This window comes from Cebidichthys violaceus, unplaced genomic scaffold, assembly GCF_023349555.1.
Source record: "Cebidichthys violaceus isolate CVI_PGR_0920_01 unplaced genomic scaffold, fCebVio1.0.p SCAF_75, whole genome shotgun sequence".
Taxonomy (NCBI): Eukaryota; Metazoa; Chordata; class Actinopteri; order Perciformes; family Stichaeidae; genus Cebidichthys; species Cebidichthys violaceus.
Window position 1 is genome coordinate 250,582 of NW_027176959.1, and position 14,678 is coordinate 265,259.

At 45.7% G+C, this 14,678-nt stretch overlaps 1 protein-coding gene across 6 annotated transcripts in view; it reads right to left on the minus strand.

Moving 5' to 3' along the window:
• Nucleotides 1-3,163: 3,163 nt before the first annotated feature.
• Nucleotides 3,164-14,678, minus strand: part of plppr2a (phospholipid phosphatase related 2a) — a 45,121-nt gene continuing 33,606 nt past the window's right edge. For 4 of the 6 annotated variants that reach the window (XM_068737039.1, XM_068737040.1, XM_068737044.1 and 1 more), the window contains 5 exons: nt 9,422-9,542; nt 8,706-8,956; nt 8,339-8,515; nt 7,704-7,831; nt 3,164-6,725 (listed from right to left, as the gene is read on the minus strand). In XM_068737039.1, the coding sequence (XP_068593140.1) occupies nt 6,617-6,725; nt 7,704-7,831; nt 8,339-8,515; nt 8,706-8,956; nt 9,422-9,542 (786 nt within the window). In that variant the 3' untranslated portion in view covers nt 3,164-6,616. Of the gene's footprint in view, nt 7,043-7,687; nt 7,832-8,338; nt 8,516-8,705; nt 8,957-9,421; nt 9,543-14,678 lie in introns of all 6 variants that reach the window. The other 2 variants (XM_068737043.1, XM_068737041.1) reach the window with 2 other exon arrangements.

A 14,678-nucleotide genomic window follows, 5' to 3' on the forward strand; every position in this document is an offset into this window, starting at 1 on the left:
AAACTCCGTTAGCATCCAGGCCACGCGTTCAAACAGTGATAAAATACTAACACGGTGCAAAATGTGAATAGGGCTTTTTTTAAATGTTGTAATATAAGTTGTAACCCCACATTAGTTTGTGGGTTACAAGTTACAAATAGTCAGGAAGTAACTTGGAACTCGTATGCTACCGTACCGTAGGTATTACCTAGTTAGCCGGACATGCTAACAATCACAGCTTGCGTTAGGGCAGATAGACCCACAGTTTACTCCATGTCATACACTTTCACTCTTGTGTTTTGTAAAGACACAGTCGAATGTAAAGACATTGATTCTATACATCTACCCACCATCTTCATTTAATGGTGCTTAGTCTTTATGGTCCTCTTCTAAAATGCTGCCTCATACACCACTCACAGTGATGCACTCAGAGAAAGACCATAATATCCCACATTTTCATTTGCACATGAGGCAGAATATGATTACTCTCTAAGAAATATCACTTCCATCTTATTCTCTGGTGCTTTTTTTTCTCCTCTGTGGCTTCTTCCCCTCACATGCACCTTCGTTTGCAGTCTGTCAAACCACTCAGCACTCAGCTATTGAAGCGTTTGGTCACACTGATCACGTTCACCTTCACAACCAGCGCGCCGGCTGAAAAATAAAATAACCAAGAATTACCAGAAATGCCCTCTGTTATTGGAATGCGGAGAAGAACGCGGTGGAATTAAAATTCCCAACAAACTAACAGAGGGAGTTGTGCTGCCCACACTAATGAAGGCCTGTATGGGCGAGAGAAAGAAAGAGAAAAAGAGGCAGAAAGACGCTGCAGGTGGGATTTCACCGAGGAAACAGCATCATCCTTTGAACCTGTCTGACTGGGATGTTTGGTGGTTGTTTAAATTCAGTCAAGCAGAGTTTTTTTTGTTTTTTTTAGGAAATGCAGGTGCGTCTCTCGAAAGTCTGCAAAATTGAGCCGGCTCCAATTAGTGTCAGCTGTACTGTAAGGTTTCTTTGAGCACATTGCCGTAACTCTCTGTGTGTTTTATGGCTGCACATTCCCCCAAAACGAGTCAAAGAGGCACCGCTTATGGAAATCTAGCATGCAGAACGAAGACGTATAAGCAATTCCTTCCATTATCGGTGACATTAAGAAAATGGAGCTCGTTACGTCTCATTAGCGTACGCAGGTGCGCATCTTCTCATTAGCTGCCGTGATTGTTTCCCCTTCGTTTCGTGACACAGCTTGAGAAGTCTCTCTGGTGTTCTGAAAAGATGAGTGCTGTGTTGGGATTGTGTCTCGGTAGCCCCCCACCCCTTTCAAAACTTATACAAGCACATGTCTATGATGTGCATTGCCATCTTGTGGATTTAACCTGCAAATGCATAACCCTGACAGGAGGGGCCCTGTGGATGTTCCTAACAGGCTGGTTAGAGTCAGTGGACAGCAAAGTGAGAGTGGATGTTGCTTTTTATCTTTTAAATCTCATGTGAATTGGTTTCATCTCGTTATTTCCTAACCTGCATAAATTACAATTCAATTTTTTTTTTTAATAATCCACAAAGGAGGGTTATATCATGTTGCATATTCAACATGCTGCGATATTAAAAATCTCCCCTCGTATTCCTGCTTCATTACCAAGATTCAGATCCATCTACGGCGTGTGGTGGGTGAGAACACATTAAACCACATGATGGCAGTGCTGAGCCTGCTTAACCTCACACATGGTGGGTCAGGAGTACTTCTGTTTTTGACTTTCTACTTTATCCTTAGGGTCATACTCTAGGTCTGCAGTGAGTTTACTGGAGAATATATGATGGGAACATAACCTCAAAGATGTCCTTATCAAGTGTAAGATGTGTTTTTGAAACCTGATACATTGTAAAATCTGACTAAAGTCAGAATATCTTGGCCTCTGCTGCATTGATTTTTTATCCTTTTCAAATCCGTTTCTCTACTTTATGTACTGCAAATCACTGGAGCGCAAATAATGACAGTAGTGGAAATTGGATTTACTCAACAATTGAGGTACTTGTACTTTACTTAGTGTATCCATTCGATACAACTTTACTCCACTACATTTATTTGACAGCTATGGTTACAAATTACCTCCCAGATTAAGATGTTTACATTTGATACATATTACACTCATATAATACAAGTCATCGTTAAAGATTGATCCGGTGCTTACCTTTATGTCTTGTGGCTGGAGGCTCCTTGTCATGTGTCAGATGTCAAGTTCCACCTCCAGCAAAGATTTAATACAACAGCATGATTCGAGTGCAGAGAAAGGTTCTTTCCTCTTCCATTAATCATTTCACGACCGTTCAGATTTATCATGTGACACTTTGGAGGGGACCAAACCCCTAAAACCCTGCTGCTCACACATTGTACTCACATCAGTATTAACAATCTAATAACGTCATATATATATATAGATATATATATATCCATCACTGGAAATAGATTTTAACAATAACAAGGATAGTAATAGTTTTGATCATAAAAATCTTACAAGGTCCACTTACTAGATTTATTTGGAAGCACATGGTCTCCATCAGCAGATAAAGTTTGCTCAGTTGACATGGAGATGGCCCGAGATGTAATCACATGACCTAAAAGTGGAAGGAGATGGAGACAAGGACGATGCTCATCCTGGGAATGAAGACAGTAAAAAGCTAGTGAGCGGATCTTGTGATCAGTATAGCAGTAAGTGAAGGAGTGGAGAGACCTTTGAAAAGAAGCAGCAGGGGCCGACGTATCTGACTAAAAAAAAAAAACACTGGATCCTACAATACCCATCATGCAACCAAGAGCATCTTCTAATCGTGCAGAATTGGCAAAATATTTAAAAAGAATCCAGAATGCTCAATAACTAAATACAAAGGAGCACTCAGATGCTGCACTTCAGAGTCAGTATTGATGAACACAGCTGCGCTCTGATCGGCCAAAATAAAACTCAGTGATTAAGGATTGTAAAGTCTCTCTTCTCCTCATACACACACACACACACACACACACACACACACACACACACACACACACACACACACACACACACACACACACACACACACACACACTGTACACTTGTGTGTGACTACACAAGATGAACACAAGATCCCACCAAATGACTGGATGAATACTTGAACACATCACACTGTGCACGCTGACAGCGTTTCTTATTGCAATATCCATTTATTGTTCTCGTCACACAAATCTTTACAAAACAGAGGGTTTGCTGCAACAAGATCAAAGGAAAACGTGTTTCTCCCTCAGAGTTGCAGATCTGAAAGGAGTCTGGTGCTTTTTTTTTTTTTTTAATTTTCACATCAGTCAAACCGTGTTTGTTGTTTGATGTAAAACATGAGTCGCGGCAGACTTCAGAGGAAAGGAGAGCCGCGGTGTTTGAACCTGGAGGAGAACATTATTCTGACCTGAAGAGAAATCTTTCTTTCTGCGCTGCGTTTTTTTCCCTTTTTGGCGCTCGCATCTCATTGGAGCGTTCCCGGTGCCGGAGCGGCGCTCACACAGTGAACACCGATTCAGATACCGACCGACTGCAATCGGCCAAGAGTTGCTGACATTTTGCGCGGATGAGAAGCTCGCACGGAAAACACACACATTTACAAGCTGTCAATGTAATGGACTAAATGTTCTGTTGATTTCCAATAGGGTTAGCTTTTAAGGCATTTCTGCTTCATCGGGACACTGAGGGCTGGAAAGCAAACGGGACGGATATGACACGAAGGGAGGTCATGCGGCAAAGGTCATGAGTCTGACTCAAAGTCACAACTTTGCAGGTGCGTGGTATTTGTGCGCTGACTCGCCAGAAGGTCACTGTTTTTATGACGAGCCAAAGTTCAAGACGCTCGGTAGAATCTTTTCCGAGATAACAGAGCTTATCGGATGCTGGATAATGTGTGAGGGTCATTCTGCACATACTCTTGATGAGCGTGCTGCACATAGAACCACTTGTTGTGGTCGTGGCTCGGTAGAAATATCACAACAACAGCAAAGAACTTCCCGGCTCAGAGAGAAGTCCCGAAACTTTTTTTTTTACGTATAAAAAAAACATAATAATCGTGGACGCGAATGAAAATTTCCCTCTTTTTTTTTGTCACGTTCCCGATCTCATGTCAGATCACACAGCCAAATGTAAAAGTCAACAAAGGTAACATTAGGCCAGATAAGAAAAATACAACATGGATATTAAAGCAGCATTAAGTGATTTTTGGTCAGGATGTGTCTCTCCAAAATGTGGGTACTCTTGAGATTTCCAATTTGTTCGGACAAATATGAACAAATGAAGCTTGGGTCGGGTTCGGCCTAATTGACGTGGTGCTCAAATTTCCTTTGACTGAAAATATTGTGTAAAATTGATGGGTTCGTGGTAACAAAAACAACTGCGTGACAGGGTGACACAGTGCTTTAGGTTTGGGCTCGGTACCTACTCTCTCGGACCCGAGACTGAGACTGGTTCGGACAGAAACAGGGCAGCTGAAGAGCCGGATATCACGCTCAGAAGTTGGTGGGAAAAGAACGCTCATGTTGCTCCGTGTGTGTGCTGGACGGGTTGCGTTCACAGCTCCAATCACTTAGTGCTGCTTTGACATGTCGCATCACCGTTAGCTCGCCTTATGCTAGCTTCGTCGACTTTTACGTTGGGCCGTCCGAGGTGAACGCGGGACCGCGAACGCGTCCGGAGATTTGACATGAAAAGTGGTTCACGTCCACCGTTTATGCTCACATGCGAAGTCCAAACAGAAAGGGCTTGGAGTTCATAACCTAACGAACCCACAGCCTCTTATGAACTGTGACTTTTAACTCGGCCCAGAGGACGAAGGAGCGAGTCATCCGGTTCAGCACCTTCATACACACTGTTCTCTATCAACGCAATACACACAATACCCCCCCACCCCCAAATCTCTAGACTTAATGTTGGTGATGCTCGTGTAAAAATCCCACTCTCAATACAAAAAAAAGATTTATGTACAACATCATACAAACAGGTTTCAGTGTTAGAAAGGGGATCAAGGGGACGTTCAGCAACAACCACGTGTGTGTGTGTGTGTGTGTGTGTGTGTGTGTGATTGTGCATGTGTGTGTGTGTGTGTGTGTGCTTTTGAAGGTGTTTGAATACGTGTGTGCTCTGTGAAACTGGACTTTAGTCCTGTGTGTGTGTGTGTGTGTGTGTGTGTGTGTGTGTGTGTGTGTGTGTGTGTGTGTGTGTCGTCCAGCAGAGGGAAACATTTCACAGCACAGTGATGGTGTTACAGTCAAGATACCACAGAGAGGAGCTAAACAGAGGTTGTAAAAAAAGATGTGTGGGTGAATGAAAAATAAAAATAAAAAAACATGGTTTTGAGGGAGTTTGCAAATCAAAAGTCAGCAAAACTGTCGCGCCACATGGAGCGCTCACTGCAACCGCACCGTATGTACATGTCAATAAATAAATCTGTTGATAAAATCTCAGAAATGAATCACAATGATTACACGACTCGGCCAGTTCGTCGCATCGTCTTTTACCAAGATTCGGCGAGAAAGAAAATTCCAGTTCAGGGTGAGCGATGCCGTGCGAGAAGAAGAAAAAAGAAGTCTGTTGGCATTACAGGAAGTGTTTTGTATGAAAGCTCCTCGTCTCAGAAGAATACAAAACTGAACAAATATTTGCTCCCGATTGTGATGCACTTTATATGCCAACCTGCAGTCGGGAGCTCGGCTTTGTCTTATCAAATGTGTTTGCATTTCCCATCAGTTTTCTCTCTTTTGGCAAAGCTGCAACCATCTGAGAGAAGAAGAAGAAGAAGAAGAAAAAAGAAGAAAATAGCCAAGTGACGATCTTGTCGGTACTTTCATCCTGTTTGCTATTGTCTGGTGCTTCTGCTGAGAGATATGAAATGGATTCTTTGATCTGTGTAAATCGCATGCGGAGCTGACAAGGGCTACTGTGCGAGTGTGTTTGTGTGTATGTATGTGTGTGTGTGTGTGTGTGTGTGTGTGTGTGTGTGTGTGTGTGTGTGTGTGTGTGTGTGTGTGTGTGCGTGCGTGTGTGTGCATATGGCTTGCTAAAAGGATGTTTTTGACGGGTATAAATCTCAGCAGCACGCGCATCCTTCAGAGGGCTTCTTTGGTCCAACCTGTCCTGACAGCAGACGGCGAAGTCACACGGTGAGTTCTCCGTCACGTTTAGCCTCCTTCGAACGGGCGAGAACTCGTTCATGACGTTTAAAAAGAAAAAAAAGCAGTGGACATTCTCAGTGGTCACAGTTCGACGTGTTTTTCCTTTAAGAGAGCACGCCACTGAAGACGAAAGCGAGCTTCACATGACCGAGAAAAGTCTTATTCAAAATGAAAAATGAAAGAAAAGAAAGCTGTTCCTGACTCTGTGCTGAACGTCCAGCAGAGAGAAAAGTCTTTGAAGAGTTTGCCTATCGGTTCCCCGGGGGTTTGAGAGGGCAGCAGGATGTGTGTGTGTGTGTGTGTGTGTGTGTGTGTGTGTGTGTGTGTGTGTGTGTGTGTGTGTGTGCTGGATCGCGGGAGAGGTCTAGACCTGCGTGGAATAGGAGCGGTGCAGCGTCGCGTACCGCCCGGCCGGATGGGCGGCGCAGCGCGGCGAGTGCTGCTCCGTCTGGTCTAGACTTCGCTGGAAATGGAGCGAGACGGTATGAGGACATCGGGGGTGGCGGGGAACCGATAGGGCTGATGGTCATGTGACATCGGTGAACGGAGATCCACGCGGAGTCTGCAGGGGAAAGAGAGGAGTGAGAAAGAGAGAGAGAGAGAGAGAGAGAGAGAGGGAGAGGATGGGGGCAGAGAGAGAAAAGTGAAGAAAAGAATAATCAAGAGTGATGCGCTTGATGAGGAGGAAGAGGAGGAGGAGGAGGAGGAGGGGGAGTGGGGGGAACACAGGCGAAACCGAGCAGGAAACAGAAATAAGGCAACAGATGACGGAGATAGTGTGGTGGGGGGGGGCAATGGCGGGCGGAAAGAAGGGTTCAAGGTTGGTTAGAATGGTTGGACGTAGGCGTTGTAAGGTGGGCAGGAGGAGAGCGCAGGATGCTGGAGGGAGAGTGAGGGACAAGGGAGCAGATTGAGAGGAGAGAGGCAAGGTGGGAGACAGAGGAAAAGAGGCAGTCAGGTGAGGGTTAGTGACGGAGACAGACCACAGAGGACGCGAGACATTTCCCTCGACGCTTGCCAGATAAAATCTTTTTAGGAGACGCGGCACCGTCGAAATGTCGAGGGGGACCCTTGAGCTGAATTCACAGGTTTTTTTTTACATTTGCATAACATCCGAACGGTAGATTACACCTCGAGTGTGTCAGCCAAACTGCTGAGTCACCCCAAAGAGATAAGTGACTCTCTAAATCCCCGATAAGATGGAAATGTGTAACGGCGTGGAGTTTAGCGGCGAGGCAGCGCCTCTTTTTACGACGCAAACATCTTCTGTCTGAAAATAAACCGCGGCTCATTTCACACCTTTAGAACAAATGTTATCGCTCAGAGATTTAGAGGATTCACTCTTTTCTTTGGTACTGGGGGTGCAGGTGGGAGTTAGAACATGCATGTTTGGGGACTTGATCTATTCTTTTTTTTTGGGGGGGGGGGGTAGGACAACAAATTCAAGGTAAGAGACAAGGGGTGTGCATCTCAGCCCCTCGTTAATGAGCGCAGGCGTGCCTCGCACCCACCCCCGCCCCTTACCTGAGGGCCACTTAACTTTTCGAGTGGACTCTCCACACAGGGCAGCGTCACCATCTGCATGCCCAGCACGGACTCGGGGCGCTGGGGGCGCAGCGGGGGAGGACTGGGCAGCATCTGCTGGAAGTTGTTGATCACGCAGGTCACCTGGAGGAGACAGAGGCCAGGTGGGGGGGGGGGAGAGAGATGTGGTGAGATTTGAGCCCTTCGCTAAACCCCCACTGGGATGGTCCAATCATAGCTCAGTGAAATCTACTGGACTCTTCTGGGGGTAAAAACAGTAAAAGCTGTCTCGAGAGTTTGGAGGGAGGTCTTGTTTATTTTTGCCGAAAGCAAAAAGCGAACGCCAACGTTAGCTGCAAACATTAGCTTATTATACTGTACTCTAATATGAGGGCTAACTTATTCCTCCCTGCATTCAAAAAGTCAGCTGGAGATGAGTTTTCAACCAACTCACATTCTACAGTTTTAGCATTGATCATCAAATATGCCAGAGACAGGCAACTAATTCCACGATCATCGGCTCAAGATAAGAAGCCGAAATCCTTTTGTTTACGTGAAACCGGAGACCAGCTGTTTAAAAAAAAACGGCTAAGAATTGCGAGTGGTGAACCTGCCACGGATAATGACTTCCTGTCCGGTCTAGGCGCTCACCAAAAACACAGCGATGGCTCCGCCGGTGAAGAATCCCGCCAGGACGTCGGCCCAGTGGTTGCGGTACTCGGCCACCCTGACCACGCCCACCAGCATGGCCAGGCAGAGCAGGGTGAGGCTGATGGTGGGCTTGGTCAGCCGCGTGCCTTTGGTCTTGAACACCAGCGTCACGTACATCTGCAGAGAGGCCCACGGGAGGACGTAGGCGTCGTTATAACTTCCAGAACACAGAACTTATTCTTCTGATTCTAATTCTAATACACTATTTGACAATGTTTCAACATTAGCAAAGTTAATACTTATACGGAGTCTTTATGACTTAGCCCTCAGAAGCACAAAGCGCCACCTCCGGCGCGCTCCAACCTACCACTGTGTACACGGCCGAGTAGACGCTCAGCGCCGCGTCCTTGGACGGGAAGGATTTCCGCGCGGACATGACGATCAGCGGGTTGCCCGTGCAGGCGCGGCGCTCCGCGATGTACTGCATGGTGGACTGGCAGCCCAGCGCCGTGTAGTTTGGCCGGCAGGCGGACAGGAAGTGGGGCGTCTGGTTTCCCGTCACCACCTGGCCGGCGTTGACGAAGATGGTGGCGGTGAACAGGCCGAAGGCGTAGACGCCTGGGGCAGGAGACGAGCGCCGATGGATTGAAGGAGGCGAAGAAAAGCGAGTTAGATGTTTGAACGATTTCAACACATGTTAACAGCGCTGTGAGGTGGGAAAAAAAGTTTCCTCTTCCTGAAAAAGCCCCAACACATTATTATCAGCTGAGGTGTGAAATCGCGAGAAGAAGCTTCCACCTCAGCTGATTCAGCTCGAGATGCAAATTTGGAGGCCGCTTCATATTCACAAGTGTCTTCCTGCCGTGATCCTGAACATCTTACCTCATCCAATCGTCCAATTAACAGCTACAAGCAAAAGCTCTGGTTGACAAACTCTCACGTTCTGATAACCTTTTTCTTTCGTGTTGTTTTGATCTTTTTGGTTTCTCCGTGAAAAAACTCACACCTAGACGGCAGAGTGCCCTTTCGCGGGGCCTGTAAAGAGCAGAATGGGGGCTGAGTGATACAAAACAGCGTGTTCACCTAGAAAGCGTATTATGCGTCTCAGCAGGGGGTTGAAGTAGCAGCAGTCTGCGGTGACGATGGTCTTCTCCTGGGTTCCCTCTGCCTTGGTGAAGAAGGCGCACAGCTCTCCCACAAGAATCTGCGCACACAAAAGAAAACGCAGAACCGCCGGTTTAAAAAACCTTTGTGTGGTTGATTTTTTTTTTTTACACGCACGGAATAATATTGCATAAGATTTGTTACAGTTTTTAATTTAAAACCTCAGCGTGTCAAGATGGTCATTACAAGCGTGTTAGCGTGTTTTGTGTGTTAGCATTTTAGCTGGAAGCACCGATGTACGTACAAAGAGCTGCTAGCACGTCTGTAGACTCTCAGTGTTATTAAATAATGATTGATTATTGATATCGGGCCGATAATGACTTCAATAAGTGGATCAGGTATTGGTTCAAATGGAGCCGATCGTTTCCTTTCAATCCCACGTTTCTACATTTTTAAGTGTTAAGTGCATTAAAACAAGGTTTATATTCCTGTCCTGTACTAAATTGCTGGTGTGCGATTTATTATTAATAATACATAATTCAGTAGTTTTATATCTTTGGATGTACTTGCATCTTACATTTTGTTTTACAAAGTTAGGAAAGTCTGTTGAACTACAGTCACAGTGAGGCATACAGCTTATTGGATTAAACACCGGCATCTAAATTGCACTGAAATTACACAGATGTTGGACCAAGCATATATTAAAAATAAATGAAATGCTATCAAACATTCTGCACAGGTAGCTCACACAAGGGAGGAGGACAGTACACTACACAGAGGAATCAGTTTGACCACTAGCTGCACCCACTCTGTGCATCACTAATGATCTCACAGCGCACAGGGCAAACAAATCTAATTACACTTCATCACCATCTGTTTTATTAAGCATGGGCTCCCTGCTTGTGGTCGCATGGAGATGTAAACTCACTGCACATAGAACATTTCTGTGATCAAAAATAGCAGCCCCCTGTTGTTGGATATTGGCAGTTTTGGTCAGACGATTGTGCTCAATTCACTCCCTGAACAGCGGCGCCTCTCCAGACTGATGACCCCTTAATGGACTCAGAGACGCTGGCACGGACTAAAACACGGCTCAGAGAAATGCGCTTAATCTTAAATCATCCTAACAGCTTCCAAGGCTCTGCTGAGACAGTAGTGGGATCCGCTTAAACACTGACCCGATCCCAAAAAAACATAATCAAAAAACATAAACCCCCATTTATCCCCCCCCGCGGTGACGGTGTGCGATTTCACTGTCGTCTGAGGAAGGAAAAGCAGGAGAAAGTGAAAGAACTACTGGACAGAAAGAGAAGCGGAGCCAAAGAGATTCAAATGATCACGTTTCAGCCAAGTCTTGTTGCTTCTGGGCTTTTTTTCCCCCGAGCCAAGTCAAATGAGGTAATAGCATGCAGGGGCCCAGTCGGTGCAGCAGTGACTGTGTAGAGCGTGCCCGGCCGAGTGCCTTCTTTCATTAGCGAAACACAACCCTACTGGGTGCTCCATGGCAACCTCGAAAACACTAATACGAGCATGAAATCAAAGCTGAGGGGCTTTAATCAGCAGCTTCAAATTAGAGGTGTAAGGGGGGGGGGGCACCGTCGCACTGTGGACGACCGTTTATGGGCCAATTAAAGACGGCATAGCGGCCGTTTCCATGGGGACTGTGGAGGGTTTAAGCGCGTGTACGCCACACGATGTGAGATAATGGTACTGTGCCGCCGCTAATGGACGAGTGCTCTTGAACGCTTTTCCTCGGGCAGAATAGGAGTAGAACGCATTTTAAACTGTTTGCCGTGGTCATTTGACGAGTACAAGAGAAAATGTTTGTTGTTTGTTGATACGGCGACAAGAACATGTCAGTGGGGCCCGTTGAGTGTCGGTCGCAGTTTGTCGAGAAGAGAGCGGACGCAGCTCCACGGACGGAGGGCTGGCGAGCTGGTTCGGTAGCTTGCCCTTCTCCAGAACAGACCATAGACTGGGTATAAGAAGTGGACATAATCATTGTGACGTCACCCACTGGTTTGTCGTTTTGAAGCCTCCAGTTTGGCGATTTCGCCGCCGCCATCTTGGATTACGGCCGTATAAGGCTCTGGTAGCGGCAGCGACCTGTCGATCACAGTAAGCCCGCCCTAAAGCATACTCCGCTTTATGGTTTTATTTTACTGTAAAAGGGACCATAATGTACTAAATGAACATCATGCTGTATTGAAGAAGACTTGAAACTAGAGATTGAGACCATAAACTCATGTTTACAATGTTTACTGAGGTAATAAATCAAGAGAGAAGTAGAGACATTTTAGACTAGACTTCAATACAACCAGAGGAGTCGCCCCCTGCTGGTCAGTAGAGAGAATGCAAGTTTAAGACACTTCCACACCGGAGGTTGCCGCCTGTGTTAGACTCAGCGCTGCTGCTGGATATTAGCCCGCTGTTTGCAAGCTAGCTAGCTAGTCAGCATTCCGCTAGTTAACTAGCTAGCTAGCTTGCTAATTCCACCATGGTAGAACGCTTAGAGAAAATGTGCCGAACAAGGTTGACGCCCATCTGGCGATAGCCATGTGCTTTTCTACGCTGTGACAAGAGTGCTCTGGTGCTCTTCACTTCGTAACGTAACTACTCCACTGCTGGTTTTAGTCAGTGCTGCTAAAGTCAAAAGACTTTCCTTCTTGCCGTTAGTCGGTTTGGTTTACTGCATCTGGAAGTTAGCTCGCTACAATGGTCGCAATTGCCAAAATACACATAGAAATGGCCATCGCTCTGACTATCCTGCTGTGTTGATTTGAATGGGAAAGTCCGTTCTACTACTTTATTTCTGTATCAGCTTTCAACACACTCCGCTGCACCACTTCTACTGATATGCGCTCATGAGTATCATGGAAATAAGGCATGAAAAAGCTTGAAAAAGCATGAAAATGACGAAAGAAATCGTAGTTGACTAAGACTAAAACGTCCGATTAGTCGACCGACCGACTGGAATAAGAGCGGTTAGTGACCGTCATAATGTATGTGGATAAACAAGATGACCACGGTGTGCGCTTGTGATTCTTTTCCAGTATTGATACTTTCCTAACAACACACCATCACTCTTCTGAAACCAAACTCCTAAAGAGAAGCGTGCGAGAGTCCGTGAGAGATGAAGTGGAAGAGTGAGAGCATGAGAACACAATAGAGAAGTTGGAGAGCAAAGAAAGATAAAGGAAGAGAGAAACAGTCAGAGCAGTGATGAGGTTGGGGGGGGGGGGGGTAATACTGCAAGAATGAATTATTCATGTGTGGATGGCATCCATGTGAATCATGTAGCGCATTATTTCAACCAACATTCCCTAAATTATCTCTCTCTCTCCGGCTCCCTGCCTCCGCCAAGGATTCGTAGTTAAATATGACGCGCTTGTCGCTGCGCTTCAGGGACGAGCGGATTATAATCCCTTGAAATTAAGCGTCCAGTCCAGGCAGTCCGACGATGCAGGACGAGGAGATGACTTCTAGAAAATAGAAAGATGAGCTTAACGATTGGTGGGGGGGGGGGGGGGGGGGGGGGGGGGGAGGAGTGAAGGAATGAAACATCAACGACGTCACAAGCACAGGGCCCATTCTCTGCTCTGTGAGTAATCAGATCTGGATTTGTGTCAGTGGGTATTAGTCAAATGTGAGAGTGCATTCACACTGGCCCTTCTTACGAAACACGCGTCAATTAGAAGACAACCGGGGGTGTGTGTGTGTGTGTGTGTGTGTGTGTGTGGGGGGGGGGGGGGGGGGGGGAGGGTTCAATCGGATGAATGAGGAGGGTTGCGGAGATGACAGAGAAGGAATAAAAGAGAGCGGGAGTGATGGGATGAATGCCCATATAGAGGAACAAGTGGGATTATGACATTAACGTAAAGTTAGCGGTGACTACGTGTGATTTAACACCAGCTTTAGTGGTGCGCCGCCTCTACTTTAGAAGAGACAAACCGCCCGTCCCGCCGCCTTTCCTGCGGTAATCAATAAAGCTGAAGAGGACTAAATCAAGCGTCTTGGAACGAGCGTGAGTGATCGCACATGCTTCCATCAGCATCCCCCTTCTGCAAATAGCGACTGACTCTGTTCAGCTCGTGTTAGGGATCAAATAGAGTGGGAAACAAAACAGAAGTCAACAGATGATGACTCGTTACGTAAAATGAACCAATGCTGCAAGAAGAAGACGAAGCCAAATAACATCCACTTTGTTACGTAAGGCCAACAAAGTGTCATGTGACCATGTGACCATGTCTTAAAGGGAGACACCCCCAGGAGAGAAAGACGTGTGACGATAGATAGATCACTACAAACTTCCCCAGTTCATTCCTAACTCTAAGTGTTCTGAAAATGTTATGTTTAAATATGCAAATTACATATCATCTTATTAAATACAGGCCTATATGCGTTACAGAAATGTGAACGTTGGATAAAAGCAGGTTCAAAGTTCTGGTTTCATTTTGTTGACTTACTGGAGTCAAAGGTTTCTACAGAGGGAATGATGGATGTCTCTTTGTATCTTTCCAAAAAGTTTGTCAATAGAGATTAAAAACTCTATTAAATGTTTTTAGGAATGCAAATGTTTGGCTGTGAATGATATATGAACAAACCGCTCTGTCTTATTTCTGGCTCAGCTTTTGAGAAAGATGTCAAATTCCACACATTTTGAAGACAGTACAGATGAATAAAAAAAACAACTAATAGATATTAACGTGATACTTCCTCAGTTGATCACATACATTAAATCACTTATTTTGTGACACTTATATGTTTAAATGTGCAAATGAGGCGTTATCTGATCCTAACTTTTGGTGAATTTAAGAGAAATCTACAGCTGCAAACAGACAAAGCATTAAAACAAACACCTAAATGTGTATTACGGATGTTTTCTTTCCACTCTGAAAGAAGACATGGAAGTACAATTCCCCCAAATCCCTTCACTGAGCAGTGCATGTTTTTTCGCCCGTAGCGTCCTCCTCTTAAGGTTAAAGTGTTTATAGCTGTTCCGAACCGCCGCGCTGTGGTGAATGATGAAACTTTAAATGTCAAGAAATACGATCACTCATAAGTAAATGATCGAGCGGTCACGGGCGCCCTATCTCTGGCGTGGAGTGAAACTAAAGCACGCTGCCTCTCTTGTCCCGCACAGGATGAGCCGAACCACTCTGCGGCCGCGAGACCTAATGCTTCTGACACCATTGGGAAGGCCGTTCATGTGTAAAGCACAAAGAGACGCCTCGCT